The sequence below is a fragment of the Papaver somniferum genome, chromosome 11 (genome assembly GCF_003573695.1).
Source record: "Papaver somniferum cultivar HN1 chromosome 11, ASM357369v1, whole genome shotgun sequence".
Classification (NCBI taxonomy): Eukaryota; Viridiplantae; Streptophyta; class Magnoliopsida; order Ranunculales; family Papaveraceae; genus Papaver; species Papaver somniferum.
The window spans coordinates 29047196-29063702 of record NC_039368.1 but is presented as its reverse complement, the minus strand read 5'-3'; the positions used below and the strand labels follow the sequence as shown (position 1 = coordinate 29063702).

At 40.6% G+C, this 16507-nt stretch overlaps 1 protein-coding gene across 1 annotated transcript; it reads left to right on the top strand.

The window, feature by feature from the left end:
* The first annotated feature begins 1033 nt into the window (after positions 1-1033).
* On the top strand, positions 1034-15781 carry LOC113324255. The gene is made up of 5 exons (XM_026572576.1): positions 1034-1114; positions 1202-2209; positions 2553-3167; positions 3311-3427; positions 15470-15781. Exons 1-5 carry the CDS (start codon positions 1034-1036, stop codon positions 15779-15781), a joined length of 2133 nt encoding a protein of 710 aa, XP_026428361.1.
* Positions 15782-16507: the final 726 nt, after the last annotated feature.

The following is a 16507-nucleotide window of genomic DNA, read 5'->3' as shown; positions in this document are numbered from 1 at the left end:
ATCCCTAAAATCATGGCCTCATCTTCCAAGAACCAAGTTTCAGCCATTACCTCTCAGATGCAAATGACTAGAATTCGTGATATTACTTCCAAACAACTAAGGTGTGCAGTGGGTACCTCAAAAGCAATCTCAGTTTCTACTGAAGACTGGGGTAATACCCTTATTGGAAAACTCCACTCCAAAGATCCAGTGGAGACAGACACAGTAAGGAAAGAACTTTGTCAAATCTTATGGAAGCAATACAGGGTGAGACATCTGAGAGTTATGGACAAAAAAAAATTTCCTTTTCAAGTTTAACTCTATGGAAGTTGTTGAAGCCATTATTAAGAAAGGTTCATGGAACGTTCAAAAGTGTCATCTTAATCTCAAAAAGTATGATCCTTTTGTGGATATAAAGGATCAAGTTTTCACTCATCAAGACTGGAATGTTCAGTTCAAAAATCTTCTTCTTGAAGATCGCCCAGTTCAAGTAATTGATGAAGATTTGGAAGAATTAGGACAAAAAATTTGGACTGGACCACCAAACTGCAGACCTGTTGCAGGAAGTATGATTACATCTAGAGTTCGAATTGATCTAAAGAAGCCTCTCTGTAGGGGTGGTTGGTGGAATACGGCATCATGTGGAGTTACTTGGGTTAGATACCACTGGGAGAGACAACCTCACACTCTTTTCCAAGAATGTTTTACAGTGGACCATGATGATGAAGAATGCAAAAACGTAGTTGAGGACTTAAAGATAAGAATATATACTAATGAGGAGTACATAGCTCACATACATGAGCTAGCTAAACAATATGGAGTTGAGATCTCTAATGACTTAGATCTTATGATTCAACAAATATGTGAAGCCAGTCAAAGGATGATTAATGAAGGAAAAGATGAACAAGAAGAAGTTAGGAAAGCTAAGAGGTCAAGAAGTAACGAGGAAGAAACTGATCAGACTCTGGAGTCCATTATGGATTCTCATCAACAGGGTAATCTTGAGAATATCAGGAATCATAATACTGAAACTACTAATTAAAAGGTTGAAGATATGGAACATGATCTGGCTGAAGAAGGAGATCAACTTGCGAAAGAGTACTTTCATGAGGGTGATATGGCTGTTGCTGTCTTGGTAATCTATCAACTATTGTATTTATTTCACTGTTATAAATTCTGTTATTTTAATCTTTTGATTCCTTATAACTCTTTTAATTTTAAGATGAAAAATTTGAGTTGGAATTGTCAAGGATTTCTTGGTAAAGACATTAGAGATCACATTGGACACCTTAACACTCTTCATGCTCCTGATATAATTTTTCTATCTGAAATGAAAATAAATGATAACAGGATAGTCAGGTTAACCAATTTTTTGTGTATGCCTAATAGTGTTTATGTCCCATTTGTTGGTGCGGCTGGAGGCCTAATTCTTTTATGGAAAGATGGCTTCTCGGTAGATATTGTTGGCTCCACCAGTAAAATGATCCATGCTATAGTGTCCGATGACCCTAGTAAAGGGGAATGGTTTCTTTCTTGTACCTATGGTACTCCTTATAAATCAGAACAGAAAGAACAATGGTCTTATATAAAGGATCTCAGTAAATGTGTTATTATTCCTTGGGTAGTTTTAGGTGACCTAAACATCACTATTTTCTCTGAAGATAGAAACCATACTACTTCTTCTTCCACTTCTCCTGAAGTTCTTGAGCTTATAAAAGACTCAGATTTATATGATCTAGGTTTCAGTGGCCGTCCTTATACTTGGACAAGTAATAAACATGGCACGGGAAAGTATAAATCTAGACTTGATAGGGCTTTCATTAATAGTCTTTGGTCCATAGATTATCCTAATGTTATTATGTCACATCTCCTCCAAAGAGGATCCGATCATACTCTAATTTTATTAGAATTACATAAGGAAAGTCTAGTTAAAGGGAGAAATTGGAAATTCTTCGAACATTGGTTAAAAAATGAAACTTGTCATGATGAAATTAAGAAAGCTTGGTCTGCTTGTTATTCTGGTTCTAATGCTTTTGTATTTTCTTACAAGTTATCTCACACTAGATTTATTTTGTCTAAATGGAATAAGAATACTTTTGGTAACATACAAAGAAGAATCTCAGATTTGCAGCAAAATATCTCTCAGCTCCAAGCTACAGATAAAGATGGTAACAACACAACTGCAGTTATAGATCTTGAAAAAGATATCCGTGATCTAACTGATATTCTGGCAAGCTCAAATAAACAAAAATCAAGAGATTTATAATTCAATGAGATGGACAGGAATTCAAAGTATTTTCATATCAGGGTCAACAGAAGAAGAGCACGTAATAGAATTGATGCCTTGCTTGCAACAGATGGTTCCTGGTGCAGAGATAGAGAATCACTGGAAGTTCTTATGAAAAATCATTTTATGAATATCATGACAACTTCTCATCCTTCCAATAGTGCTAATTTTCTTAAATATGTCCCTTCTTGCATATCAGAGGAAGACAATGAATAGTTAGAAGCCATCCCAACTGAGCAAGAAATATATAATGCTTTGATGAATATGGATCCATGGACATCTCCAGGTCCGGATGGTTTTCCACCTGGGTTTTATCAGACACAATGGCATATTCAAAGATGATGTTTGTAAAACTATCAAGTCTTTCTTCCATTCAGGTTTCCTCTTGAAGCAACTGAACAAAACTAGAGTTTCTTTGATTCCAAAAACACAATCTCCTCACATGCCGGAGGATTTTAGACCAATTGCATTGTGTAACACACTGTACAAGATAATTTCTAAAGTTACTGCTCTCAGAATGAAGAAACACATTTCAAGAATAAGCTCTCCTATGCAAGCTGCTTATGTACCAGGAAGATTGATTTCTGAAAATGTATGTTTAGTACAAGAAATTTTTCAGGCCATGAAGAAGAAAGAAGGAAAAGGAGGTAACTTAGCATTAAAAATGGACATGTCTAAAGCCTTTGACAGGCTAGAATGGAGTTTTCTAATTGATATTCTAAAGAAGTTTGGTTTTAGCAGTAAATTTTTTCAACTGATCTCCCAGTGTATTTCTACTACTGAAATTGAAGTACTCATCAATGGTTCTCCTTCAAAATCATTCCATCCAACTCGAGGGATTCGTCAGGGTGATCCATTATCACCATATTTATTCATCTTAGCCATGGAAAGTTTTTCTAGGGTACTGTCTCATTGTGAAAAACATGGACATCTCACAGGGGTGAAGATTTCCATTTTGCACCTAAAATAAATCAATTATTATTTTCGGACGATTGCATACTTTTCTGCAAGGCTAATACTTCTCAAACAACCAAATTGTTGCAGGTTATCAAGGAGTTTAGCATCTGTTCTGGACAACTTATTAATTTCAGCAAGTCTGCAGTTTATTCCATTGGTAATATGAAACCATCTGATTGCCAAGATATCAGTTTCCTACTTCAGGTCCGCCAACTAGATATAAAAGAAGAAAAGTACCTGAGACTCCCCTTCTTTGTTGGTAGGAATAGAAAAATACCTTTCTATGTTCTTGTTGAAAAATGGATTACAAATACTCGAAGTGGAATGCGAGCAACATGTCATAAGCAGCTACAAATACTCGAAGTGGAATGCGAGCAACATGTCATAAGAAATCCTTTCAACTGGAATGGAAGACGTTTGAGATCTCGAAGATGAATCTAAGGAAACTACCAGGACTAAAGCTGGAAGAGAAAGGAAGAAGAGGGATGCGGTTCTGGATACTCATGTCAGAGGGAATTGGAGTTTGGATCAAAAATTTGTTGCACAGAATCTTATCCGAAAAAAGCAAAGAACATGAGGTAAGGTGGAATATGAGAGACAAGGGTTTTTCCTTTTTGGTGGAACTCAAGTCAAATAGCATAGGATAATTTATGAAGATAGTCAAATTCGATTCTTCAAAGAAGAGGAGCTCAATCACTTGCATTCCAAAAGGGAATGAAAGTATTGGAAGGTGGAGTTTTGGAGAATGTTTGGACTCTCTAATTCAAGGAAAAGACAGTACCCAACAACCTCCTGGTAATGAATATTTTCCATATCAAGCAATCAATAATAACTCGCAACAAACTAATACTATCAAGGACAGAATGGCAAGGATTCTGTCAGTCTCTATTAATGAAACATTGTCATGGAACGTTGTTGCAAAGTTTATACCTCAGAACATATGATGGAATCGGTACCTTAAATTGATTGCAACGGAGAAAAACAAAGCCCTTTTTTATCCTGACAATGACGAAGAATGGATTAATACTTGGGAACCAAACAAAATGGGAAGTACAGGATACTACACTAATGGTGAAAAGATGGTGTTGTGATGATAAATGCATATCACCAAACTTATGAAACTCATGCTCATTCTGGATTAACATTGAAAGACCGCATATTCATGTGTGGTCCATGGAATCATTCGAAGCAATTGGAGAGAAGCTCGGTGGTCTGGGTGAAATCGATACGGAAACATTGATTAGAAACCCACAAATTTGCAGGATTGTAATCAATGGAGATGTACGAAAAAATCCGTTAGTTCTTGAGATAGAACTTAAAGAAAAACATATCGTTCTAGCATTGAAATTGGACGTTACCAAACGACAGTCAAAGCCACCGTCTCAGAAGAAATGTTCGAACCGAAAAAGAATATTCGAAAGAGAAACTCCAGACATTCAGATTCAAATTCAAATTCAAATTTGAATCTTAACTCATAAGGTCAGGCAAGTCAAGGGAAGACGACTAATTTAAGAATTGAAATGGGAGATGGGGGTGAAACATCGGCAGAAGGTTTCTTTCGATCCAACTGCAGAAGAATATTAGATTCTGGTAAGTGGAAACCAAGTCCAATCAATATTCTCTTCGAAAAATTCAAAAAAACAAATCCAAATCACACCACAATTCAAATCGGGAAGATACTTCGGTGACACGGTCTGAAAAATTGGTGCAAAGTTAGGAAGTCGTCAAGGAAACACAGCTGGAAGAAATAGTAGAAAATCAGGAAATGATTAAGAAAACTCAGCTGGTAGACCTTGTAACTACTGCTGAATTGCCAATGATAGTGTTTGAAGGAAACAAAACACAAACCTCACCTCAAAAGTATATGGATCCAATCTTCAACACAGTAGAGTTTTTAATGTAGGTAATCACAAATATGGGCACAATCAATTTATGACAAGAACAACAAGTCCATCGAATCTTTTCTAAAATCATTAAAAGGAATTAAATGAAAATGACACACTTAGGTGAGCAGGAAAAGACTCAAGAAAAAATGTTGGGAAGCTGTGAAGGGTCTCATAATGTGAATCAATGAATACATTAATTCTAAGTTGGAATGCAAGAAACCTTAACGCAGTCGACAAATTGGACAATTTGAAAGAATTAATAAACAAGTATAAGCCTATAGCAGTGGTAGTTCAGGAAACAAAAATGATGCAATAACATTATGGTTAGTGAACCATGTATGGGGAAATGAAAAAAAACAAATGGAGTTGAATATCATCTCGAGGTTTAAGTAGAGGAATGCTAACAATATGGGATGATGAAAAATTAGAATGCATTAAAGAGGAATTCTCTCCCAGCACCATCATCAACAAATTCAAGCTAAGGAATGAAGGCTTTGAATGGACTTTAACAAATGCTTACTCCCCTTGTGACAATGAAGAAAGACAAGACTTTGGTTTGAGTTAGAATGCTTAACAGGTTGGGCATCAGAAGCATGGATAATAGCTGGTGATTTCAATGTTGTGAGAAGAAATTGGGAGAGAAACAAAAATGGAGGCTCAAGGCTAAGTAAGAATTTATTCAACCAATTCATGGCACAAACCGATATGATTGACCTTCCAGCAGGTGGAGGTATACTTGGACCAATATGCAAAAGGATCCAATATTATGCAGATTTGATAGAGTTTTAGTTTCACCAACAATTAAACAAAAATTTCTAGTTGTAGCACAAACCGTGTTATCTAGATAAACCTCAGATCACTCACAAATCCTTCTGACAACAGGTAATGTGTTTAATACTAACCCCCCCCCCCCCCCCCCCACCACCACCCATTCAGATTCGAACTTTATTGGCTTACTAATAAGAATTTCTTGAGCAATCTAGCCACCTGGTGGAGCGTTATGAATCACACAGGCTCTCCAAGCTATGTATTATCAAATAAACTACAAACCCTCAAGTTCTTTTTAAAAAGATGGAGAAAATAACAATATGGTCAACTAGCCAAAAAGAAGGTGGAAATAAGGGAAAAAATTCATGAACTGTCAGAGATTTGGCCGAGAGTTTGGGACTGTCTGATATTTAGTTGATGACCGGTTTGAGCTCATTAGAAAGTTGGATGACGGGTTTGAGACTGTCTGATATTTAGGCAACGGGATGGAGTCTGTTCAAGACTTGGCCAACACAATGGAATCTCTTAGAAGTCAGCTGGGACATGTTTGGGAAAGAAAATAAGGCTTGCACGCCTAATAATGTCTCTGCGAGACTTCAGCTCACTTGTCTTTGACCAACGTATCTTGCATAGATGTGCTAGGAATCAATTGTGTCCATATTTATGGGGCCGACATGACCAGTAGTTGATGGTGGATTTTCGGCAAGGGATAAAATCGTAAAATCATGATACCGCATGTTTCTGGCCCGGCTTCAGGAATGTATGTGACAATTCATATTTTATGATCCATGAACCATTTCACGATCTCTGACTGAGGGAACATTCCTCTCAGAGCTATGATGAACATGTTTCTCGAAAGGCCTCTCATCCGAGCTTTCGAAGCTTCACACATTTCATCATCACCTCTACATATAATCGAAATGATTGGGTGGATCCTAGACATATTGCATGCTAGTATAGAGCCTAATGCCTTCAGGACATCACGCTGCTTGTTGTTCCCTGACTACGTAGAGAGACCGTGTATAGAATCTCTTAATGATTGGGCGGCTCGTAGATATATTGTATGCTAGTATAGAGCCTAACGCCTTCAAGACGTCACGTTGCTCGTTGTTCCCTGACTATACACCCCCTCATAGTGAGTATGATGCTTCAATTATCTCATATCTCAATTTTGCAAATAGGTTAATTCTAACGTGTCATCCATCAACTGAATTCCTAGAAAATAACCTATTCCATCTCATTACTTTGTTTCATGGCTGATCCTCAGCTAGATTCCATGTATTAGTAATAGATACTCAACTCATTTTATTACTCTGTTTCATGTATCATTCTCAGCTAAATTTCATGAATTAGTAATAAATATTCACCGATCGGCATTTGGGCCATCATCGAGTAAGCCCCGAGAAAATGGTGCAAGTGTATTTATCAATAATACACAAACGAGCATCCGAATACACGAACGAGTATTCAAAAACATGGACAAACGAGGGAAACGAGTATTCAAAAATAGGGAGGAAAATAATATCATTAAAATAATAAAGAGGCGCCTAAGGGGACCGGGCCCACCGGCCGGCCAATCATGCCGCCGTGGCCGGTCCCGCACCTCTTTCCATTATTTTATTTTATTTTGTGATTTTTCCTCATCTTATGAAAACTCCTTCATTTGAGCAAAACTCTTAGTTTTTCCATATTTTCCTTCAAACAATGAATAAATAGTAAAAAATAGGGAAATGTGTCACGGAATCGGGCCACCTAGCCGCCGGACATGCCTATACGTGACCGGTCCCACACCTCACAATTCCTTATTTTCTCATGTTATTATTTCCTTTATTTCATGGAACTCCATCGTTTGAGCGAAAAGCCTAGTTTTTCAGTATTTTCTTAATATTGCTCAAACCATGGAAAAAGCCAATAAGTCAAATGGTCACATGACCGACTAGGCTTTTCACGTCAAAAATTAAAATATTTTGAGAATATTTTAATATTCTCAAAATATTGGCCGCACGAGCAAAGTTCTACTTGCTCATTCGAGCAAAATTGAGATTTTCAGTCAAGATCAAATTCTTTTGAAAATCCAAAATATTGCTCAAACGCGCACCAGAAAATACCAAAACTCTTAGGACTGAGACACGAGTAGTATGGTGACACGAGGGTGCCACCTTGACCGACCAAGGTCATCCCTTAGGCTTGCAAGTATCCGGTCCCACACTCTTTCATAACTTTGACCTAATTAGCTCTCAACAGTTCATAACGGATCCAAACTCTCTCCAACCAACTTGGAATTTACTCAATCAACCACCAGCTGGTCCCACGACCACTAAGAGCCGGTCCCATGACCCCTTGGTCGGTCCTCATCTCTCCATAATTAGGTTTCATTACCTAACGCTCGGACAAGCATTATTTTAATAAATGATTAAACCAGCATTTGAGCATCCTTTCACCAACTGGTCAACAAAGGACTTTGGTGCATGATCACTCGAGCACCTGGGTGATACATGGTCGGCCATCATCCCATATAACCGGGACCTCCTTCACTCAGTGACTTATTTTCAGTAAATCATCAACTGATCAGCAATCGATCAAAATTAGGGTTTCGAACTGAATGCTTTGTAAATCATAATTATGAGCAAGTTCAAACACTAATAATTTTATGTTGATCCAGCAATCAACATCTTGATTAATTATATAATATTCGGTTCAGATACCAATATTTTAATTAATATTTTATTTGGTCATGCTACCAATAATTCATCAAATGAGCAATATTTGCTCAGACGAGCAATATTCATTCAAGTATCAATATTCAGTAATTCATAAAATGAGAAATATTTGCTCGAATATTGATACAACTATCAATATTTAGTAATTCATCAAGTGAGCAATATTTGCTCTGAGGAATATTGATTCAACTATCCATATTCGGTAATGCAACAATTCAACAGACGAGCAATAGTTGCTCAGACTATCAATATTCATGTTGATCCAGTTATCGACATTTATTCGAGAACTATACGTCTCAGCAGACATGTTCAATTTATGAAACCTAGAGCATTCAAAAATCATGCTCGACTGAACAATACTTAGACTCATCATTTAATCAAGTCAAGGACTGACTCATCAAATACATGTCGGCTTTGCAGACTCCACGATTCGTGAGATATCAATCACGTCACATGGGGTATATTAATTATAATTTTTTTCTGGCGGCCTGCGACACATGTGTTCATCCACGATGAGAAATGTGAGTAAGTCGTGCAAGCAGTTGAGGGAGTTAGCAAAGTAGTGGGCAGACAATCAACCAAGTCTCTGCACGACCTGGAACTGGTTAAACCACGATTTCCCACTTTCCTACTCTTTCACTCGAGAAACCGTCACACTTACTGGAGATCAATGTGTCTATATTCCAGCAATATAAATAAGTTTCTGAATTCACGATTGAGAACAACGAACAACACTGGTCGAATAAACAACATCCGTCTAACCAAGAACCATCGTGTGAGCAATAATATCTCTTAATTGAGCATAATTCAAACTTATTCTTTATTTGTAGAAACCCACAACACATTCACAATCCTTGATCACCATTGATCTCACACACTTCTCAGCTTCCCTCATACAGATCAACCCTCTTCCCTCTTTGTGACCGAATTGACTCTGGAACGGCCATTTCTTGGTAAAGTCCGGAGTCCTACAGATTGATCTCTCAAACTCAAAGCACTCTCGTGCAGTGTATTTGTTTGAGGTTAGGCAGTTTTCTCATTTGAGAAGTCTCTGTCCGCACGGTCATCTCTTCATTTCCTGAAAAACCAAAAAATGATTTTTCCCCCATCTACACTAGTGTATCTCAGAAGGATGTCTTTCGAAAGGGCCCAGAGGCTGAATAACCAGCGTATCTCACGGGGATATCCTAGGAATTATTCTGAAGCCTCGGTAAGCTGGGTCAGAGCCTAGAATAGACATGGCCATTATATCTGGCAATGATGTAACTGGGAATCAGTCCTTGATTTCAAATAAGGTGAGTCGTTCTTACAGGAGTCATGTATGTCCCTGCCCTGGGCCATAAGTCCGCTGGGATTTTTTTACGCATCTACAGAGCTTACATGACCAACAATATCTCGTCAAGGATGTATAGTAGGAATCATGGCATCATAATCAACTGTGTCTCGCGAAGACATGCATGAATTGTGGTTGTTCTGGTTCATAAGTCTGTTGGGGACGTTTTACGCTCTACAGAACCTACGTGATCAGTAGTATCTCGCAGGGATACGTGCTAGGAATCACGACATCACGACCAGCAGTGTCTCGCGGGAACGTATACTAGAGATAGGGGTGCCTTGGGGGCCAAGGGCTTAATCTCTCCCCTGAGAGTTGAGTTTTGTCCTATGGTATTGAAATGACACTTTTACCCCTTATCAAAATTTCACCAACCACACCTAGATTCTTCATGAACTACATTCTAGGTTACGAATTAAAGACTTCACTTAGAGATTCGTGAAGCCATGTTAGACTATCTTTTACTTGGTAGTTCTTGTATCCTGATCTTGTTTTTATTGATCTTTGAGGTTTTATAATCTCATATCAAAAACGAGATAGTTAGAAATCGCAAAGTTCTCTTCTTCTCAGACTTTGTGATTTCTCAGGATAAATATCTAAATTATTGTTTAGTTTGTTTGGATTTTTCTTGAGAAGTGTTTCGCAATCCAGGCTTCCCAGCTAACTGAGTGTAAGTATTCCAGATTCGTGAGGTTTGCTGGACCTTTTCTATTGCAGACATATTACCAAACCTAGATCGAAAGATCAAAAGGGAAATAAAATAGGATCATCTTATAGAGGAATTTTTTTCTTCAAAAGTCTTCACTTAGGTTGAAGAAACTCTTAGGCTATAAAAGACGTCAGTTAAGGGAATCAATTGTGTAGAACCTTAGGAGGTTCAAGAGACGTAAGGAGCACGACCGCAACTGAAATGCTTGGAGGGTTAATTCGGTCTCAACTACATTCCAGTCCGAGTCTGATATTATGCTAGTGTCTGTTGCAGCTTAATACGGTTTGGTGTTCAAATATGGAAGTGGTCCCAAGTTTTTCAGCAGGTGAAATTTTCTTCATTAACAAACCTTCTGGTGTTTTATGCTTTTCCTTTTCCGTACTATATCGTTTTATATTTATAATAGGAATAATACAAGTAATATGTAATCAATATATATAATTTAATTCCTTATTAATTGAGATAAAATAAACATCACACGTTCTTTTTGAGTTCGTATCTTGAAAGATGGATCACAAGTTTCATACTTATCATAATTCAAATCCTCTGGATATTGATTTGCGAGATCGTCTGATAATCCTTATACACAGTCAGGTTCACATACTCTGTGTCTAGACATGCTGATTATGGAAGAGATAGTAGAAAAAATTTATAGACATATTGTTCAAGGATATGTAACTTACATCTACTTGCATTATATTAGGTTTTGTCCCTAAAGGTTTCCGAACAAAAAAGTTGATGGTATACTGGTACCCTCTCCTTTTCAATTGCTATCAGAGCAGGCAAACATTGTCAGACCTAACAAGTTTGTGTTTGTGACGATCTTAATATATGAACAAGAGTTCAATTTATAATAACGTACCACCAGCCTTCAACGTCACAAATTAATTATGGTGCAAAATGGTTATGCGCTCCTTCCTACAAACTCGTGATTTTCAAACATGGGTTTTTGTCATAAAAGGGGCATGTTCCTACAACAGTTCGAGAAGGCAATAGAAATGTTCTTGAGGACATAGTTGTATATAGCAAACTTGAAATTGATGTTGTAAAGCATAATTCTAATGGTGTCATCCACGCCATAAGCCAAGATCTTCAATACTATGCGTCTACGTGCACTCCGTCGAAGGATGCTTGGGATATCTGTTTGAGGGTGAAAACAATTTCTGCAGATTTCGATAATTTCGTGTGTGGGTGAGAAACAAGTCTAAACCCTAAAAAATGTACTACACGGGAGTACTTTATATTCGAGAGATCAATCTGTACAAATCCGGCCTAAACCAAGAAATGGTCGTTCCAGACTTGCTTCGGTCACAAAAGTGAAGGAGAAGGGTTGGTCTTAGGGAGGGAAGCGAAGAGAGTGTTGAAGCCAGAATAGTTGATTATGGAAGAGTGGTTGTATTACGACTCGTATCAGAAGGTGAAACACTAGCAATGTAGAAAGCTAACAGGTGATTTCCGAGTGTTGTATTCTCCTGACCAAAACGTGTTCTTTGTTGAAAATAGGTGAAACCTATTTATACAAGTCGTAATAAAATGTACCCTGGCTTCGTACGAAGTGGAAGCGGTTGAGTGGCAGAAGAAAGTGGTAATGGGTAACGCCTGGAATTGATGCTTCCATAATGAGGATACGTTTCGCCACTTATTTCTTGTCATTACTAACCGCCTCACCTTTATGACACTTTCTTGTAACAGACGTATTTCACGCCACACGCTATAAACCTCCAGACCAATACCCTGATGAGCATCCCCCAGTTTGTGACATGTTTTGATGTCTCGAGTGTTTTCATGGAAAACGTGTAGCATGTTGCTTGCATATGGCAAGTTAAGATTGAGAGGTTTGCCGATTCAGTGGCGACCTCCGACGGCCAATATTTGCATCTCAAGAGGAAGGGTAGCCGTTGATCATGGATACCTCCCGTTTGGTAGCCATCGAAATGGTGTCATGTCCGGCACGGCTTTGGCGTGGCCAAATTAGGGTTTGACACTGTGACCAAAGAATTGACATCGTAACCAAGAAGTTGGCACGAGTCGTTTGGTTTGGTGGCAAGCTTGTATGGCTGAGATCTGCATCTCGAGAGGAACGGTAATCGTTGATCGTGTCTAGATTTCGTTTGGCGGCCAGCGGTATGGTGGCATGTCCGACATGCTCGTGCATACTTTGGACGCGACCAAATTAGGGTTTGGCACCGTGACCAAAGAATTGACATCATAGCCAAGAGGTTGCCACAAGTCGTTTGGTTTGGTGGCAAGCTTATGCGACTGAGATATGCATCTCGGGAGGAAGGGTAGCCGTTGATCGTGGCTACCTTTCGTTTGGCGTCCAGCGACATGGTGGCATGGCCGGCATGCTCGTGCATGCTTTGGGCGCGGACAAATTAGGGTTTTGGCATGGCTTGGCATGAATGGAGCCGCAAGAATCATGCAGAGTTATTGGTCGGCTTGGAGACGCTGGCAGTGTGCGGCTTGGAGCCGCTGGCGTGGTGCGGCTTGGACGGAGCCGCTGGCATACTTTTGGCACAGTGGTGTGGCTGGCATGGTTGGCATGACTTTGGCACAATGGCGTGGCTAGCATGGTTGGAATGCCTTCAGCACAGTGGCGTGGGTGGCATGCCTTTGGCACAGTGGCGTGGCTGGCATGCCTTTGGCACAGTGGCGTGGCTGGCATGCCTTTGGCACAATGGCGTGGCTGGCATGGATGGTGCATACCTTTGGCATGGTGGCGTGGATGACATGCTTGGCACGGTGGCGTGGCTGGCATGGTTGGCATGCCTTTGGCACGGTGGCGTGGCTGGCATGCCTTTAGCACGGTGGCGTGGCTGGCATGGTCGGCATGCTTTGGCACGGTTGCGTGGTTGGCATGCCTTTGGCACATTGGCGTGGATGGCATGGTCTGCATTCCTTTAACACGGTGGCGTGGCTGGCATAGCTGGTGCATACCTTTGGCACGGTGGCGTGGTTGGCATGCCTTTGGCACGGTGGCGTGGCTGGCATGAGCGAAGATGATGCCATCCAATACTAAGGGTTCTGCCGCGGAACGTATTATGTATATAAAAGAAAAAAAAAGTACCCAGCGAGTCTTGTACTTGCAATATGCCGAAATTCATAGTGTATTTTGGACGGTTGTCGCATCCGTGAGTCAGGGAAAATTTCACGTAGGCATATTGAATGGTTCAATAAATGTGCTAGTGGGGGTATTGGTGTTTACAGATCTGTTTCCTTACAGAGTGACGTCACGTCAGACCATGGTTTTACGATTTTAACCCTAAGCTAAAAACTACCATCAACATTAAGTCCCCTGTTTAGGTCGGAACATGGGCCTTGTTGCGAGGTAAGCATGAGATGGTGACAGACAAGGGAAAAATCGAAACGTCAAGTCATGAAAAGATGGTCAGGAAGATCCGACTAACCTCTTTTTCGGGAGGTAAAGAGAATCCACGACTCTTGCGTTGGTGGCTTTGCGTTAATTCGGCTCGTGGTGCTGCTAGCTAGGCCGCAGAGTGGCAGAGGTGGTTGCTGGCTGGGATGCAGACAATTGGCGTCAGCTTGGCTTGGCCGTGCGCCATCTTGGCTAGGCTAGGGAACGCGGAGTTGTTGCTTGTCTTGGAGCCACTAGCGTTGGCTTGGAGAGCCGTTGGCGTTGCTGGCTTGGCTTGGAAAGTCGTCGGCATTGTGCGGCTTAAAACGGAGCCGCTGGCATTGGTCGGCTTGGAATGGAGCCGGTGGTATAGACTTGGCATGACATGAGCTGCTGGCATTGTGCGACTTAGGGTAGAGCCGGTGGCATGGTGCATCTTGAAACGGAGCCGCTGACATTTCTTGGAACGAAGTCGCTGGCATTGCTCTGGCCACGCGCGGGCTTGGTTACCTCCTTCCATGCGTGGCCTGAAATAAAGAAACTTCCCCATTCGAACTCCAAAGGTGCCGTGGCTATAAAAGGGGCGTCACCCCTCCTCCTCATGTCATATCACCGGTTTTGCTTCCAAGTCTCAATGCTGGTGGCAGAGCGGTAGCAATAACGCAGGCAAGCGCGTTCCAAGCACGTACTTCCATTTATTTATTTTTGTTTACCCTTATGCCGAGTCACAAGATAGTAGGGATTGTTGTTGACGTGGGTTATCAAACCCTAGTTGTCTTGTATAGACAAACATTCGCTCCAGTTGATATCATGCCTTAATTCACGTCCAGTAGAAGGATTTCCTTTTCCGGGCTTCATCGATCTGCTGAATATAAGAGGCGATCCCGAATCCTTCGTTCGCACAGATCATCATAGAATCACATCCATCCTCTTTACAGGTATTGTCTCGTGTTTTCTCCTGGTTCCCCATTTTGCCTTCTTCTTCCTCATGCAGACTGCCGGTGCAGACCTGACGAAGATTTACTCCCCCTTTTTTTGTAGCATGTAATTGGATATTCCAGTGACGATCGTACCTATGACTCTTCGGAGGGAAGTCTTGGTGTTGTCGAAAATCAGTTTTCTCTCCATGAGGAGGCGTTAGACAGAATTGATTCTCTGTTCCGTGAAGCTGGCGAAATTATATAGGGCATGCATCCCACACATCTATGCGGAGTGCGTATGCGTGTTCAGACTTTCATGGCTTCGGTGGACATGGTGGAAAAGCGGGGAAGTGATGGAGCATCCCAGTGCGTTGAGAAATCTCTGGTCAATGAAACTTTTCCACAACTCAGCGCTAGGGCTGAACAATTTGCCTCTCGGTTGAAACGGCGGAAAGCTGAATCCATGGAACTTCTAGGGAAGAGACATCTTAATTTCCCTGTCCGGATGGGGTCATAATCCTTGATTCTGATGCGGATGAACTGGGGCATATTCAGAAGGCCGTTGGAAAAGCTCCCGAAGAAGACGTTGCGATTTGCGAAACTGAAACAGTTTTTGGAGTGGACGCCGAGACTGCTGTCAGAGACGTTGGAGAAGATATGGAGGCATATACTGGGATCGATGTCGAAGCGGATGTCGGAAAGGAGGCGGAAGATGTTGCTGTTGAGGCAATTTCCGAGTGGGATGCCGAGGTTGCTACCGCTGAGGTGGCTTCTAGATGGAATGCTGGTGTTGCTGCTGAGGTGGCTTCTGGTTGGAACATTTTTTGCCAGAGAGAGTGTTGGGTAAAGTGCTTGAAAGGGATCTGATTAGAGGCGTTGGTGATCCGGGCATCTGCCTTGGACGACTAGTCTTTTCCCTTTTGTTGTTTGTCTTTGGTATGTAACCGTCTTGATGTTTTGCAGACTCATTTTTATTTTCTTTCTTTCATGGCGGAGTTAGGGCTTCTCTAGGTAACATTCCGCTCATTCAGCTTTTATGGTTTCACATTTCTGAATGAATGAATAAAAACCTCTTGTTCGAAAACGTCCAAACCCTTCATCAAAAGTGAGTTATTCGATCCTCCTGTTTCTTGGCCTTGGTGTCGTCGCCGCTTGTCCAGAGGAACAGAGGAGCATTGAAACCAAAATCTTGAATAAGATATCTTTTCCGTCGTCTGATAAATTCTTGTGCCTTCTTCCCTTCGGAGCTTTCGAATAAGGTATTTCTAGTAGGGTTTCGATTTTTTTTTTTTTAAATTTGATGGGAGATAGTTTTGTGATGGCTCGGGATTTATTTGTTTTTCTTTCGAGATTCAGAAAACTTATTTGAAGGAAAAAAAAAAGCATGCTTTAAGCAGAAATCGAAACCCTAATTAGGAATGCAAGTGGTGCATTCGTCTTTAGAGGAAATACAAATATTGAGTGGAAAGGGAAATTGTCGAAGGAAATACTAGAGGGAAAAACGCTGGAGGAGAAGGTAGCACAACGCTTTAGGTATTGAAGGGCTTGAGCCATCAAGAGTGAATCATCACGCCATCCAATTTGTCGGTATTA